This window comes from Trichogramma pretiosum, unplaced genomic scaffold (genome assembly GCF_000599845.2).
Source record: "Trichogramma pretiosum strain Unisexual culture from Peru unplaced genomic scaffold, Tpre_2.0 scaffold65, whole genome shotgun sequence".
NCBI classification, from domain to species: Eukaryota; Metazoa; Arthropoda; class Insecta; order Hymenoptera; family Trichogrammatidae; genus Trichogramma; species Trichogramma pretiosum.
This window is the reverse complement of record NW_019641689.1, coordinates 503,452-521,238: the sequence shown is the minus strand read 5'-3', so window position 1 is coordinate 521,238 and position 17,787 is coordinate 503,452. Positions and strand designations below refer to the sequence as shown.

The 17,787-nt window shown below is 34.6% G+C and overlaps 2 protein-coding genes across 4 annotated transcripts in view; one reads left to right on the top strand and one right to left on the bottom strand.

Moving 5' to 3' along the window:
• Positions 1–3,496: 3,496 nt before the first annotated feature.
• LOC106650997 overlaps positions 3,497–17,787 on the bottom strand; it is a 55,741-nt gene continuing 41,450 nt past the window's right edge. The window contains exons 1-3 of one of the 3 annotated variants that reach the window (XM_023461743.1): positions 10,490–10,584; positions 6,303–6,742; positions 3,497–5,114 (exon numbers count right to left, since the gene is read on the bottom strand). In XM_023461743.1, the coding sequence (XP_023317511.1) occupies positions 4,461–5,114; positions 6,303–6,737 (1,089 nt within the window). In that variant the 5' untranslated portion in view covers positions 6,738–6,742; positions 10,490–10,584 and the 3' untranslated portion in view covers positions 3,497–4,460. Of the gene's footprint in view, positions 5,115–6,302; positions 6,743–8,777; positions 8,921–10,489; positions 10,585–17,787 lie in introns of those variants that run through there. The other 2 variants (XM_023461742.1, XM_014369323.2) reach the window with 2 other exon arrangements.
• Positions 14,103–17,599, top strand: LOC106651078. Its single transcript, XM_014369419.2, has 5 exons — positions 14,103–14,206; positions 14,683–14,757; positions 16,932–17,054; positions 17,132–17,233; positions 17,309–17,599. Exons 2-5 carry the CDS (start codon positions 14,683–14,685, stop codon positions 17,384–17,386), a joined length of 378 nt encoding a protein of 125 aa, XP_014224905.1. The 5' UTR covers positions 14,103–14,206; the 3' UTR covers positions 17,387–17,599.

Here is a 17,787-nt window from a genome sequence, read left to right as displayed (position 1 = left end):
AACTTTTTTGGGCTTCATCATTACAAAGAATGAAAATTCATAAGATCGATACGGATAAAATTGACTTAGCAATTCTTGAGAAAACTTGTTTTACATTGACCGAGAAAAAAACAATAAAATAAATCTATTTTGTACCCATGATAACGCTTTTTCATGTTGGAGTGAATTTAATTTCTATTAACTTAATTTGGATTTTTTATTCAGCGATATTTTTCTTATATACAAATACTTGTAATAACTTCAATTTTTTCTCAAATATGAGATTTTAATATTTCGAGTAAAACTCTTAGCTATTGTACTCACGCGTCATGTCTATTTTTGTGCTGATAAAATTTCTACCACCTTAACTTCACCTCCTAATGTTAATTTTGTTTAAAAATTATAAACATTTTGAGCACTTGAGATACTTGGTTCTTTCGTTTGCCCACAAATAAGCACAAAAACTGAGTCTTCACATTTTTTGTTAATAACTCATTTATGATCGGTCAAATTTATTCTTATTTTGTACTTGAATCTTTTCACACATTCACATTTAAAAAATGTGCCCTTGTAAGCAAATTAAATATGAGGAGTTATATTGCATTTGCATGCAAAAATTTTACTTTAATTATCACGTACGATATCTTAAAAAACTTCGAGAATGGCCCAATAGGTAGTTTCTGTGAATTTCATAAACTGTTTTTGTTGTCAACTTCAATTCGGTAGAGTAAATTATTTCTTCTCACACTCATCGCAAATGTAATAGCTGAAATCTTCATGTACTGCTTTTTGATGTTTAATGGAATTCTTTTGATCCCTAAATTTTTTCTCGGGTGCAAAATCATAACGATCTGCATGGTCAGTCATTTGGTGATTAAAAGAATGCCTTTTTGGCCAGATATTTCCTCGTAATATTCAAATGTTTAATCTTTGCGACCTCCGTGTACTGTCTTTCGATGGAAAAGCAAATTATGTTTATGTCCAAATTTCTTCTCACACTTGTCGCAAGCATAATCTTTGCGATTTTCGTGTACAATCTTTTGGTGCCTCAACAAATCTGATTTCTTTCCAAATTTTTTCTCGCAATTTAGGCATTCATAATCTTTGCGACCTTCGTGAACCATCATTTGGTGAATTAGCAAATGCGATTCTCGTCCAAATTTTTTCTCGCACTTGTTGCATGAGTAATCTCTCAAACCTTCGTGTATTAGCTTTTGGTGACTGATCAAGTGGTATTTATGTCCAAATTTCTTTTCACAACTGTTACATGAGTAATCTTTGCGACCTTGATGAGCTATTTTTTGGTGTCTTCTCAAATGGCTTTGATCCCCAAATTTCTTCTCGCAATTGTCGCATTCGTAATTTTTCCGACCATCGTGTACTATTTTTTGATGGTGGAGCAAATAAAAGTTACGTCCAAATATTTTCTCGCACTTGTCACATGCGAAATCTTTACGCTTTTCATGTATTGTCTTTTGGTGGGTAAGCAAATGTGATTTTAATCCAAATTTCCTTTCGCACTTGTCGCATGCGTAGTCTTTACGACCCTCGTGCACTGTCTTTTGGTGCCTCAACAAATCTGATTTTCGTGCAAATTTTTTCACGCACCTGTTACATGCAAAATCTTTTTGACCTTCGTGTACTGCCCTTTGGTGCTTTAAAAAATCTGATGTACTTCCAAATTTTCTCTCGCATTTTTCACATGTGTAATTTTTAAAACCATCATGGACTGTATTTTTGTTTTTGATCAATTCTAATTTTATTCCAAATTTCTCTTCGCTCTCATCACAGTTAAAATGTTTACGATGCTCATGGACGGCCTTTATGTGCATGAGCAAATTCTGTTTATTTCCAAATCTCTTCGCGCACAATTCACATAAGTAATTTTTGAAAACTTCGTGGAAAATTGTTTTGTGCTTCAGTAAAGTTGATTTATTTTCAAATTTCCTCTCACACTTGTGGCACGTAAAATCTTTACGATCTTTGTGTACCAATTTCTGGTGCGTAAGTAAACTCAATTTTTTCACAAATTTTTTCTCACAGCTGTCGCATGCAAAATCTTTGCGGCTTTTGTGTTCTGATATTTGGTGTCTACTCAAATGACTTCGAAACTCAAATTTCTTTTCGCACTGGTCGCATGCAAAATCTTTGCGGCTTTTGTGTTCTGATATTTGGTGTCTACTCAAATGACTTCGAAACTCAAATTTCTTTTCACACTTGTCACATGCGTAATCTTTTCGTTTATTGTGAATTGTGTCTCGATGTGTTATCATGCTTGATTCTAGTGTACATGCCCCTTGACAAATGTCACAAACGTATTTCTTGTCGTCAGAAACAACAATGTCGTGTTCACTTAAATTATATTTTGAAATGATTTGCTCGGATTTTTTCTCACTTTCATTCATTTTGGGGCCTAAATTGAACGATAAATCTGTCGATTTAATGTACCAGAAATTAAATGAGTAAAATTTATCTTTAAGTACTATGGCTTGTTTCATCGAAGAAGACAACATCTAAACTAATTCATTTTCACTATTAACATGATCAGTGTGTCGAAGGACAATGTCAAAATCGTTTATGATTATATTGTTTACAATTGAGTTACGAATTTATCCGTTCATACATTATCCTTACAATATTTGAAACAATTTAAAATTCCAAAGTGGCAGCGATTTCTTCGGGGGATTTTTTTGACCTTCTAAAAGTAACAAAAAGACAAACTGAACTCTGAGCCATGCATTTGCTCCAAATTTTTTTTTTTGGGTCTCCTAATTTCTGCATTTAAGAACTTTCTACCCTTTTGTAAATTTGAGTTCCTTGTTGAATTCCTCATCCTATCAAAGCGTCTAATTACTTCAGACAACATTTTTAGGTTGTACAGTTGACATTATATTGAACATAAATCAATTTAATTTTGGACTAAACCTTAAAGGGCATCTAAAGAAATTATAATTAAATAAACTCCTGCTATTATATTATTGTAAATTTAATTATTTTCAAGTATCAATTAAAAAAACTAGGAACTTCATTATTTTAAAATCTTGTCTGAAATTTTTTTATTATTAATTTGTAAGTTGAACATAAATGAACAAACATAAGCCTCCTAAATAATATTCTTTATTAAAAAAGACAACGAGATTTATTAATTTTTGAATTACTATATTTATTTAGATTTGCATACTTTTTTACATGTAATATATCATATCATAATATATCATTCAAATTCGATTCTTAAAATTACACACACGCACACACACACACAAATGAATATAATCATAATCAATCCAAAAATTCTAATTCTCTACGTTATTTTTGTAAATTCGTAAAATGCAATTTCATACTTTTAATATAATCTTATCTAAGTAGTTTTGAGAATATGACTGTTTTCTTTTAATTCATGTTACAGATTATCCGAGTTAAAATATATTGAATAATAACGTTTTTAGTAAAAATACTTTTTACATTATTTAGTTTACAATTATTTACAATATTTTACATATAATAGAAACTCTTTCTTTCTAAAATTAAAAAAGTACTGGCTTAATCCTTAATATTATTGAAACTACTTAAATACAGTAAACATACGGTCACAAAAATTTGTATGAATCGATGTATGAATTTGTGCAATAATAAAGACAATCAACACCCAAAATTTGTGCATAAGAATTATAGCAAGTCAAAATTTACTTGATACTTTAAAAAGAGACTCTTTGGATAGCTAGCCATCTTCAACAGCTGCATATGCATTCAACAGGCTGTTTTGAGTTTTAAGTTTGTCAAGACAAATCATTCGACGAATTGAAATTATGCGTTATACTGTTATACTCTTTTAAACTCATTTTTTACAATTGAACATTTTGCCGTGTAATACAAATTGTTACATCGTAATTAACAAAAAGGATACGTTTATAAAATTAGATTTATAATAAAAAAAACGAGAATTCATCCGTATTGCACATTTTTTGATAGAGGAGAAGTTAATTTTTAAAATTATTTTTATAAGTAATTTTATATATTTCGCTTGTTCTCATTCTAACTATACTCAAGGCTTGGAAAATTTCATTGAACCTTTGAAAAAAATTCGTTTAATACAGAGAACTGCCTTGTATGAAACATGATAATCAACAACTTACGTCTCATGAAAAAAATGCCTTAAAACATGCAGAATGTGAATGTGAATTATGCAACATGAAAGTCAGAATAAAATGTGACGTTCTTGATGCAGTAGACAAATTTTTTTCGGCGTAAAGAAAATGTTGAAAAGAATCCTTATCCTTGATAAATATACAAGCTATTTTTAAAGTATTTAAATTATAATACATGTATTATACACTTTGACATAATTTCTACTTTGTTAATTTAGTTAAAAAAACAACAAACTATAAACACCAAAATAAATATTCACTTTTTGAACATATAATCACTAAATTATATGAATCGTATGTATCATCAATAAACTATGATTGATAATATTTTTAATATTATCGATCAACCTTCAAAGTATCATCAATTTGAACTTCATTAGGATTTCTGAGTTCTAATGCGAATTCTCTACTCCGATTTTTAGTTTCCGATTCGTCCGACCGTTCCTTAACGTATTGCGAATAAATTTTAAAGGCTGCTCCAAGAGCATAGGTGATCTGGCGTGCATGGTGCTTGGATTCGCAGACAAACGCGTGACATTCGAACGGAGTCAGCCTTCGGAAGTTGTCGGTTTCTCGCACGAGTATCATCGAAAAAACACGTGTGTAAACGAGGTCTTGAACTCCATACGATATAGTTTCGATCGGATAGATCTTGCTCTCTGATTTTCCACGCTGACCAAATGGCAGCAGGCCAATACCATCTTCGCTGACGACGAGCTTTTGGAACGGAAGAATGGTGCCGCTCGGAAGAGCTTTGGCCGCTGCTACCATATTGTCTGTTGGTTTTCTCGTGTGTCTGATGCCCCAGAGTCCTCGGGCGTCGTGTGACCCTAAATATTTGACCTGGAAAACTTGAGGCAAATCGCTGGAGCCCTCGAAAACATTACTATCGATCGAGAGCTTCGACAGGCGCAACGTTAATTCTTTGCGCTGCTCCTCTGTGATCGTTGGTTTGTCTTTCATCGTGCCGTTACCGTTTCCTAGAGTCATCTGAAAATTATAAATTCGTCATCAATGTCTATTTTCGATCATCATGCAAACGCTTCCTATAGTACTTAGTACGGAAACGCAGTGTTTAGCTATAAAAAGTGTATGGGGTTTTAAATGCCATCTGCCCATTTCACGCATACAATCAACGTTTGATCATTTAAAAAAAAATACTCCGGTGGTAATGGTTAACGTTTCATAGCTAGTTTTAGTTCAACGAAAATTTTTCTTGGACTGAAAAGACCTTTAGAACTGAAAATATAATTTAACACGGTTTCCGTAATTAGAATCAATTTTATTATAAATAATTACACAGGAATAATAATTTCAAATGCTTTTACTTATACAATTATTTTGACTTTGTCACTTGCAGATTTACAGATATGTAGGTACTCGACATCTAACGGTGGAGCTTTAAAGTAATATTGATTGATTGATCTTTATTAGAGACCTTTAGGTATAACCTTATCTGGCCCCAATATATTATCGTATTTAAAAAGGTTGAAAACTGGTCTTAGTCTTTTCAAAAGGTTAAATTCTCAGATCATACAAAATTCTTTTAATATTTTTAATGTAATCGTAACAGAAAATCGCTAAACAAGTGAACAAAAAGAAATTTCTTTTAAAACAAAACAGGGTAATTTTTCAGTCATTAGATCAATAATAATGTTACAAAAATTAATTACGCAAAAGTGAGCTCTCTCTCTTTACAGATATAGATATATACGTCTATAGAACACACGAGTGTGATCGGTATCAACTCAGCATCATTTCCTTTTTACATAAAGCACTTGTTTGATGTGATAACTTTAACTAATAATTTATGACAGACAAACAAATTGCCTCTACTTGGCGCAGGTTTCTATACCACCTGCATAATATGCATTAAAGCAGTTCACAATCGCTACGCAACCTGCTCTTGCGAAGCATTATAATTTTTTGAATCTAACAATAACACTGATTATAAACATGAAAGGTGGAAGTGCGTGCCATTTTAGCAATGATTTTACGCTTGTATTAACCGTTACACCTCTATTTTGTTGGTAATCGATGATTTTTAATTACAATTATTTAATAATAAAGCTTAAGCTGTATATGAAACTTGAAAGTGATTTAACAATATGATAAGCAACAAATTAACATTAAAAAAGCGAAAAATGCATGAAACATGACTGTAAGGTGTCAACTCACATTATTTCCGGCTAGCGAGGAGGAAGTATCAGTAGACTCGTGCACTTGCACTTGCTTTTCTGCAGATTTCTTGCTATTGTTGTTATTGCGCGGCGTCACTTTCAGATGATACTCTACCACGTTCGGTATGTCGGGCGTGTCGCCGTCGACTGCTTCTTCTGACTTCTGACTTGGACTGGCGCTCGGGCCTGATTCCGCGGTACTCGAGCCGGCTGGAGGCTCTGCGTTGCTGCTGTTGCCGCCGTTGCCACTACTACCAGTCGTGACGTTTCCGGTTTCCGGTGCTGCGGCTGCCGCCGCCGCTGCCGTCGTCGTCGTTGCCGATTCGTTTTCAGTCGAGGCCACGCCCCCGATCTCGGGGGTGTCATCGTCGACGTTCCTTTTCGAGATCACTGCACCTGTTGCTGCTCGCCCGAGTCCGCTGACTTTTTCCATAAAGTCTACGATAAAAAGAAAGTCCTTTTTTAACGTGCTTTTTCATAAAGGCATTGGTGTAATTGATTTTCGGGTTAAAAATTGCTATTAACTAAGAGCAGTTATACATATTTAAGTTTTGATTTGTTTTCATACATTTCTTTTTTATAAATTTAAAAAATTTTTAAGAATCTCAATTTAACATTATAATTTCTGCACTAATCAATGTCATGCTCATTTTCTATTCCGTATAATTTACTTATTCACTTGAGAATTATGTATGAAATATATGATGAATATGATGGCATTTTTTTTGTGTGAAAAGATATGAAGAAGCAAAGAAACAAAAAATTCAATACTTCAAGTGTTACCATGCGATTTATAAAACTCGAGCGATTGTTTCCAAAACAATGTTCAAGTCGTAACGACTATTATTGTATCGAGATCATTGAACCGCGAAATTAGAGAGGATGTGTAAAAGTTTTTTAACGTCTCCGAAGGAACACAGGAAAACAGCTGTTGTGTAGTGGCACGTGTAACATCTTGCACCTGACTGGTCCGTTCGAACCCACTATACACGAACTCGCAATTAGCCCAAAACAGATGGATGAGGTATTAAAAAATTTAAAAACCCAGACTTGCACTCTTGTAAAATGTGAATGATGCAATCCATTCGAATATGATTGAAGAAATACATATTAAAAACACAAAATTTCAATACCCAAGTGGAATTTTCTATAGGGCATTTAAAACGTTAAAAGAATCATTATTTGAAAATAGAAATTTTTATCTCCGACTCTTGAAAAGGCTCTTGAAACTACAGGAAATGAGTCAGGTAAGAGAGTTACTAGTAGGGAGAGATTCATTAATGTAAATAGCACCGGCGTTACAGGGTCGTGCTTTTAGTTCGTTCTATCGCACAACTAAGCATTTTATCCAGGATTCAGTTTCATTGACAACGATCGTAGCAACAACAGTATGAAGCATTAATATTACCTACTTTAAAGACAAAGAAAATAATTTTATTTTCGTAATTTTAATAAAATGTTATTGAAAAGAAAAAGTTCTTTGGTAATTTAATTTGGTGATTTTATTGAGATTTCGCTATAATTGTTAAAATTAGTATCATTCATTTCTGGAGTTTGCAGTCTACTACAGTTGATACACTTGATTTATACTTGAGTCATTCTATTTATTTGATAAAGGAGGAACGTGCAGGGAAACAAAATCATGATACATTTCTACACATTTAATTTCCTGTTTTAGCCCGAGTAAAAATCCTAGAAATGTTGTAATTTCGATTCTCTAACTTTCCTTAGACTTCAAGTGATAAATAAATGTTACATGTTTTTCCTTAACCCAGCCCAGTTCCCCCAACTCAAGAATATATAATTTACTATTTTTTACTGTAATAAGACCAATGATTACTTCGAAAAAAGCTACATATGCACAGCTTATTACTTCTGCTTACGAGCGCATTGCGATCGGTTCCAAAAAAAAAACCATACATAGTCCCCTTTACCAACGGAAAGCATTGTCCCCCTGTTACGCATGGGCACGTAACGATCATAGTACATCCGCACTGACCCGCGAGCAACAGACTTGGCTTTAATGCCAAGACTTACATTTAATATTTTTTTGACATGCAAGAGCGAAATATATGTTAAGCAGCTGAGTACTTGGGTACTATTGCTATTAAACCCTAAAGTACTTTAATGGATTTTAGTACTGTAATTGAATGAATGTTCTCGATTAACCGCAAGTTGTTGTCGAAATTGTTTGCATAAATTATAATCAAATCTCGACTGAGAAAACGATTGATTGAGAGAATGAGATATAATTGTTATCAGATGAAATGAAATTTTATATAAAGAATCGATAGAATTAAAAAATAAACAAAGTAAGAAACTGGATGGAAATTATTTGGCACGCCTATAGCATTTCAATTATAATTATAATAATTACTATTCCGTCAAAAATAACGATAGTAGATGTGAAAAAAAAATGAAATGTCAATGCATGAGTGTATCGGCAAGAAATGATAAATAAGCGTTTACGTACTCATTGTGTGCGTGGAATCTTGAAAAAGGTAAATTACTACGCGTCAAGTTCGAGCGAAATCAGTAAACAGTCATGTAGTACACACAATGTGTGTGTTATATATATTCGTCGTCGTTGAGTCTATATCACTATACAGCAGCGAAGAGCAGAACAGCGACTGCGACTCCGAGCCTACCCGATCGCTATTATAGCGCAGCGAGCTCTCTTATCTTGGCGCGCGCGGCAAAGCATACGAGAGTGTAATCAGGTGCTAATCGAGCTCTACGTATCATTGCTGGGTATTATATTTATAAATTACACGGGTGGTGCTCTTAGATATAGCGCATGTACTCGAAGCTACGAATGATTTATTAACGCCATTGGTCGACGTTGTTACGTTTGGAAAAAAGAAGCAGTTTTAACGCACTTTTGTTGGTACATTTCGCGTTACGTGCTATATACAGTTAAAGTAAGCTTGTGTTATATCGTTACCATGTGTACGTGTGTAAATGTGTGCACCTGAGCCGACGCAGACCGCAGAGCCGTAGTAAAATTATGCAGTAAAATGGGGAGGGTGAAAAAACGATCGAGATTAGCCACTCTCTGCAGCAGGTGCAGGTGTCTCTCGCGCTCGGCAAGCGTCACCATTTTTTTGCTGCATTACTGATTGACGGATAATAGACTTTTTGCGTACAATGCAACTCCGAATCAAATGATGAATACCACAGCTAAGTAAGGCTGCTCGTGCATTTCCTTCATTACTATTACTTTTTTCTTAAATAGAGAAATGTTTTTTTGAATGTATGCAAAAATGAGATCGGTGAAATATATTGGCTGACCTTTTTTCATTCATATAAGCTTACGCACGCTCGAGCAACTTTCTTGCGGGCATTTATGAATATATCCTAGAGAGAAGAGAAATATTTAGGCCAGATCAGCAATCGCACTTTCAAATTATAAATAATAAACTATTGGGCACTGCTGCTGTAGCTGTTGCTGCTGCTACAGCAGAGGTTTAAAAGTTACTTATATCCGGTGTATTTACGTATTATGTAAACCGATCGCGAGCCGAGATATAACGAAACAAAAGAAAGACCCGAGTGCAATGTGTGCACGGCTGGATCGTAATACAATCCGTTCGCGCTAACCGATTATAACGGCTGAATTTGAACAAATTCGACGTGACATTGAAAATACACGAATGTATAGTGTGCATGTGCAGCACGTGTATACGTGTGTATGTGTATGCACATCGTCCGCGCGCATCAGTGAGAATCGCAGCCGAGAGACCGTTACCGAACGTGACAGTGTTAAAAGAAAAATAAAGGTCAAACCTGAAAAAATAATTGGCTCGTTGCGACAAAAACGGAGCTATGAAAGTGGCACACGAAAACTGTGTGTTTGCCTCGCGATGCTGCAGCAACGAAATATAGCATCAGCAGCAGTGTCAGTACAGTATATCAATGTAACATAAGTACGTAAACGTAAATCAAAGCTGGAAAATGAATAATCAAACGATGAAAGCAATGCCGGAGCTAAGGATATTTTCTCTCAAAAAATTGCCATTCGATGCAGGAAATGTAGGAATAAACATCCGAGTATATAATTTCACACAGGCTCCGGCATCCGATCGTTGGAAGCAGCAGCAGCAGCAGTTTAAATCTCTAGAATAGAGGTGTGTATAACGGAAAGAGGTATAAGGAGCTTGGTAAGAGAGAGAGCCAAGTACTAACTTTGCTATCCAGAACGGCGGAACGCCAAAAAATATAAATGCGCAGTGTCGGCAACACAAACACAGACACAGAGAGAGCAGAGCGCCGCGTGGACTGCAGTCCAGGAAGGAAGCGATTTGACTAGACGAGCTGCAGCAGCAGGCCCAAGAGACCGCCGCCGAGGTAGTAGTAGGACACATGCAACGACGACGACGACGACGACGGCGCAGGCACGGCACGGCCAACAGAGCCCATGCTTGCCGCTGCACGCGATTAGTCCGTATTTATAATACACGGCACGACACGCACTTGCACATGCACATAATCGCGCGGCAACGTCTGTTCTATGTATACCTGCTGTGTATACGTACGTATGTAGCCCCCGCACGAGACAATGTGGGACGCGATCGCAGAGTGCAGCACAGCGAGTAGAGAGAGAGACCGAACCAAAGCAACTGCTTCGCTCGTGTGTAGGACTGCGGCGCACGAGCCGCGATGCACTGCAGCTGTATATTACATATATATGTGTGTATATGTCCCGGGCAAGCGAGCGAGCGCGATGCAGCTCGTGCCGTGTCGCGGTCTACTGATAATAAAGCTGTGCAGAGTAGCCTGGCCTCGACCGACGCGGCGCGTTTAAACCGCCGCCGCTGCTGCTGCAGCCGCCACCGCCGAGCGACCGTTTGTTGCTCCGTGCCAGGCGCGCGTTCGCTACTTGCTTCTATATCTAGCTATGTATACATACTTGGGCCCACTTGCTGAGAAACCACTGCTGAGTCGCTCGTCCGTCCGTCCGTCCGCCTGTGTGCCTCTCTAATTTTTGCCGAGCTGGCCCGAGCTTTACGTAAATTTAACTGCGCGGAAGAACAAGGAAATCGAAACATCCTGTGCCTCCTTTCTAACGTGCAATCCTCCTCGAGTATTTTTCGATAAAATTTTTTCTGCAAATTAGTCTGATCAATCTTTGTACGAAAATATAAGCCGACTCTAGTGACTAGATACCCAGTTAGATGCATAAAGACATTTAAATTACGGATTATTACAATTTTATTGAAACAAAGAGTACGTAATCATGATTCCTCCTCATATCAATTTAATAAATGCATTATTTAAAGTTACTACAAATACTATACTTCAACAATTTCACACGACAGACACTCGAATTCAATCTAATTCTTACCCTGGTAAAAAAGCTCAACATTAATAATGACCTAATGAGCAAAAATGGGTGGTCGGAAATACATTAACATTGAGTGACTTGCTTTTCTGTAACTATTTTGTCTAAAATATTAAAAGCATTTTGAATGGCCTGACAACTTGACTGTTTCAAAAAACTTGGATCAATTTTCAATTGCTTATAATACCATTTTAAACTATATAACATTTTAAACTTCCACCGCTAGATGGCGAGTTTCTATATCCGTAAATCTGCAAGTGGCTGAGCAAAATTAATTGTATTAGTCAAAGCATGGTTTTAGGAAAAAATTCATATTTGCAATATGAATAGCTAGTAATAAAATGTACTTTCTGAAAAAGATGTATTTGAATAAGAAATTTCCTCAGCTTTCAATCTATAAACTATTTTAAAAAATCTTAAAAAAAGTTTTTCTGAGATATTTAAAGTTGAAGTTTGTTTGTAACATATTCTGGAGAGCATTCAATTTTCCGAAAAATCGGAATACACCATCAGAAAGCTAAGGAAATTTGTGGGTTTTCTGGTTAGATAGAAAATAAGCAATTTCGCTTCAAAGTACAATGCAGCCGCCGTACTAGAATACTTGGCATAAAATGCCTCATATATATGAGATCGAAATTCATTATGAGATATTGTGAAAATAAATAGATATTATTACAATTAATTGATATTCGTAATTACTTATACTTCAACAAAAAATAATCACAGCCACACCACCACTGCTGCCATGGTATATTTAGGTCATAGACTACTGAGTATAGAATCCACTAAAACCAACGCTAACAGGGTCTTTAAATTACTCTTTAAACAATTATTAAAAAACAGAACTTTATCTATATTTCCATAAAATAGTAAAAAGAATATAATTAGTACCAGAGATTTATTTCATCGTTTTTCAAATGACATTCGCAAGTAGATATAAATGTCGAATTATATAAGTCAATATTATACAGATATTATTTGATAATTATGTCAAGAAGATGGTATCGAGTGATAATTAAGTGAAACGATACATGACGCCGTGCATCAATCAGATCGCCGTGTTCCAAAGTTACAGCAAAATATAACCACGACTCGTCTCATTCAAATGCACTCATGTCTCGTTTTAAATTGCATCAACAAATATAATACTCGATTTACATCCCTCTTGAATTACATAAAAATGACCACACTCGGATATCTCATTACGATTTATTTAAAAGTACAGCAGCGTTTAGCAATAGGCGAGAAAGAAAATTATCCAACTCTCGGATAAATGGGACGATGAGAGAGAGAGAGACAATCTTATTTACTCTGATTAAAAAAAGAGTCAGACAGACATTTTGCGGTACTCGAAAGCCCGTGCAGAGATGAGAATTCGTTCGCGGCGCGCGAAATAATCTGGATGGCTGGATCTTCATTGTCTGCGCGCGGAACATCGTGAAAATATGTTGTTGTACATAGTCTGGGTATTGTATATTACGCCACAGGCTTGTTCACCACACGCATAACGAAGGGAGCAATTACGAAAACGCACCAGATTGCCGCTTCTTATATATTATACATGGGGCACGTGTGGCCCAGCCTCGCGCAGCAGCATCGAATCGCGCCGCATTAGCATAATAAGGATCGAGCGTTTCTCGTCACGCTTGGATGAGGCTGATCGGTGGTACCATAGGCGTACGTACGAAGCATGGGGAACCCTTGGCCCATAGCCGAGCTCCAAAGCCGTAAGAAAGCATATACTCGAGTGTGTACCAGTCCGCCTCTTAACACTGTTCGCGCGCATCGCGCCGTATCTCATTGCATAAGTGCATTGAAGTAGTCCCGACATACACAGACGCACGTATACACATACGCATCCGTAGCCTCTTGGTCCTTTGGCGGGCTGATCCCCCACCCAGTGTATGCTGCCTCTACTGCTTTATTGTCTTCAGGAACAACAACAACGACGGGTGTGTGTTGGTTCATCGTCATTAGATTGCGTCTTTCCACCTTTTCGTCTTCCACCTTTTCAAGAATCACAGCTCGGCTACTGCAACTCCGCCACTGATATACACATGCTTTTTTAGGTGGGAGGCTTTATTGCAAGGCTATTTATCGCGAGGCAATACCTGCTGCAGCACAGAGCCGCGCACACACACAGACTTCGATTCGCCCATGTGCATCATGCTATGGCCTATGCAGGCGGGGAGATGCGTCTGTTTTTGTACGACTGTGTGTGTGCGTGGGATATATCAGAAAGAAGAGCTCTCTGAAGAAGATGTAACCCTCCCTCTTTCTCACCTCTTTTTCTTCTACCCGTTGAATGTATAAAACTCGCTGCTACCGTGTACCGAATTCCCATTATCGGTGATACTTTGCGCCGCAAGGCATGCCGAGTCAACTTCGTTAAAACAGTTTATATCGGAATAGTTGAGTTTTGTCATTCTCATCGTTGTAGTTTACGAGTGCATGTTTTTTAGTGATAAAAGTGTTCGATTAATAATATGATAATAAATGAAAGTAATTAGCAAGGATACTGGTTGAAGAATTAAGATTTGGAAATCTAAAAATTAATAAAGGTGAATTGTTCAATTAGTTTAAATTTTTACAGCTAAAGTGCCATATTTTCAATCTTTAATTTTTTTGTAAAAAGGAGTTGATATCATATGATTTTAAAATTTTTCATAGTAAAGTTTAAGATGAATGTCATATGTACCTTATTATTGGGAATTTCGAAATAAAGACTAGGAATATTATCCAATAACATTATAAATGTACATAAAGTTCAATGGTCAATTTTAATAATTAGTTAAAAACTCAATTGGTTGAAAAACGAGCATTTGCAAGTTATAATTTGCAAGTAATAATTTCTTTGTATTATTACGATAGGAAAACTAAAGAGCGGTAAAAGTTATGAGGAAACCAAAGTCAATCAAAAAATAATTTGTGTATCAATTCATTCCTATTCTGAAAAATCCAAAAAAAATTATAAAATAAAACTGCAGAGTAAAAAATGATTCAATTAGAACGTAACAAAGGAAACATTACTTTTCAGATGATTTCAAGATTTTGCTCAGCAAGCATCATCTTTATCATTGGGTTATTTCTGGTGTATCGTACTACCTTAGCAGTAAGTATTACATTTTTATAATTTAGACTAATTTATTTAAAGCTTGAAAAAATTATTACTTTCGATCGGCCAAAAAAATTATTTGAATTACGCCATTAAAATTATCGGAGAAAAATATACTTCCTTACTCTATACTCAAATTTTTCTTCTCCATAAACTTATTAATTACAAGAAGAAGCATAACGCTAAACCAATTACTAAAATTATTTCGCTCTATGAGAAATGCAGAAATTTACTTATGCAACAGTTGATTTACACATAAAAAATGAACCGATGAATGAAATCCTTTACGAAACTGTGAATTTGAAACGTGGGTGTCGAGAAGTGCATCATTTTTCGCCCGCCTTATTCTCACGAGTTACCGCGTAACTATGGCAAGTGAACGCGTGAACGTGTCTTGTAATTTTCACATAGTTTCTTGTGCTCTCAAGCTCATTAATTAATTAATCTACTTTTCATTGATAAAAATTTATAGTTTCAATGTATGCAATCAATGCTAATGCAAATTATTTTTGCATTATTGAGTATCTTTTTGAAAAATCTAGATCTTCATAATTATTAGACTTTATATCAAATTTGGAATTTCGAAAATATTTAATTCAATTTCTAGTAAATTATGACATAGAAATTACGTAAAAAATAACGTAAGACATTTTATTTGATAGGATAATCCAAAAAATTATTATAAATTTAATTTTCTAACAAATACTTAACTGAATATTCACCTTGCATTAGTAAGTTCTTTTTACGAAAATTAGTATTTTTATATCAGTAGTACATTTGAGCATACATGTTACTATAAATCCTAAAAAAGTCTTCGAGAATTATTCCGTCGCATTCAACAATAATATTTACAATGAGATAACGTAATTCTAATTTGAAGTCTTTATCAAGATCAAGTTTTATTTTTTGATTTTAAAAAATTATCCTTTCTTTCTCATGATAAATAATCTTTAACAAGAGTTGAATACAAAAACATAACAAGAAACTAGTCAATGTCGACTGACCATTCACCGGAAGCAATATCCTTGAAAATGAACTTTAGCAAAATAAAATAATCTTTTACTAAATTTTTCGTGATAAATAGAGACAATAAACAATAGACAATAATTTAATCGACATATTCTCATGTTTCAAAAATCTATGAACAAATGGTGTACAAGAAATACGGACCTATTTTGCATGATATAATCTACTTAATTTATTTTTCTATCAATTATTGGGACTCCTTTTTTAACTTTAAGGGGGGGGGGGGTATAGTTAATTTTTAGTTATTTTTGCTCATTTTTGAGATTTATTTTTTGAAATCTAGTAATGAAAATGTCGTAATATCGATTTGTACACTAAAAAGCATCACTTTAAGAGTACTCAGCTAAATTTTTGTTGAAAAATATTGAAAAATGAGCCTGGAGCATCGGTTTGAAGAAAACACGTCGAAAAATGCGGTGTACACGATAACTCCTCGCAGAATCATCAGAAACAAGCCTAATCACATTTTTTTATTAGTTTAGAGGATTCTGAAGGTACAGACGTCGAGTTTTTTAAAATATTTTCATTTTTGAAAATTTGGCGTGATTTTGAAGTTGAAAAAATGGGAAAAATCAAACACTTTTTTTTCGGAAAATTGTTGGAAAAAAATGAAAATTTTCCCAAAAATGAAAATATCTCAACGTCACTACCTAATAAAATAGTTAATAAATAACGGTGTAAAATTTCAAAAAAATCGGTCAATAAGTTTTTGAGATATGATGTACACCGTATTTGAAAATGCTGTTGTTCAGGAAACGCGTTTAAAGATTTTGAGGTACAGTCCTTCTTCCTTTTTGCACGTGCTTTAAAATGGCCATATCTTGGTTAATTTTGCTCCGATTGGCTTAAAATTTTAACTGAATACTCTTGAATGTATATAGAATCGAATAAGACAATAAAAAAAGTATCGAAAATTTTTGCGAAAAATACNCCCCCCCCCCCCCCCTTAAGCTGAATGGCTTAATGGGCTTCACTTACATTCATCGATGTTAATAACTTCATTATTATTTTCTGTTTTAATTCAAACAAAATGATCTATAAACATTATATAATTAGAGATTACTATTACTTAAAAAAAATACTAATGATTTAATGTGAAGAAACTTCTCATTTTGAACTAGAAATAACGATATTTTATATTACAGCAAGTAGATGGATATACGCCTGGAGTAGACTACCCTATTTACAACACTGTTCCATTCGGTTTGAGTTTCACCTGTAGAAATAAAATACCAGGCTATTATGCCGATCCTGATACTAGATGTCAAGTAAGCACAATGTTTTTTTATGAAATAATAATATTTTTGTTAAATGATCTAACAATTATAATGTACTAAATATTTAGGTATGGCATTGGTGCGTGCCCGGTGGACAAAAATTCAGTTTTCTTTGTCCCAATGGTACGGTGTTCAGTCAAACAACTCGTGTCTGCGATTGGTGGTTCAAGGTATACATTTTTAAATTAATCTATGTTACAATATAAAATAAATAAATTTGTTACATTTTTTTATTTTTGATACAGGTTGATTGTCAAGATTCTCCGCGTTTATATGGAATAAATGAGGATTTGTACAAAGATGCGAGGGGAAATAGAATTTAGTTGATTTTTAAAATAATATTTGTAACAAAAAATATAAAATGTATAAATATTTTTATGAACTTCCCAAAGTGTCAAGTGATGCGCCAAAATATGAAAACTCTGTCATATCCTTTTTATGCAGAAATGAAGATAAGGCCCATGAATTTATGTATCACTGACATCTGACGGAATCGTTAAAAAGTAATGATACCATCCTTACCAGCATTACCTGCATAAGATATACTACTAAAATTTTCAACCAATGTATGGTATAGCTTGCTATACTTATACATTATTATTATCAGACGTCGTTGTAAATTACCAGTATGAAAATTGACAATAAATTTAATTATCTTTGAAATATAAACAGTTATTTTTACTTTATTTTTACAAAAATAAATGATTTTTGTTAGTTTGAAAAA

Bases quoted from the DNA above. Each gene is read 5' to 3' on its own strand.
- LOC106651078 (XM_014369419.2), top strand. From the start codon at position 14,683: ATGATTTCAAGATTTTGCTCAGCAAGCATCATCTTTATCATTGGGTTA. The intron at 14,758-16,931 runs GTAAGTATTACA...TTTATATTACAG, and splicing joins TGTATCGTACTACCTTAGCA to CAAGTAGATGGATATACGCC. The intron at 17,234-17,308 runs GTATACATTTTT...TTTTTGATACAG, and splicing joins TCTGCGATTGGTGGTTCAAG to GTTGATTGTCAAGATTCTCC.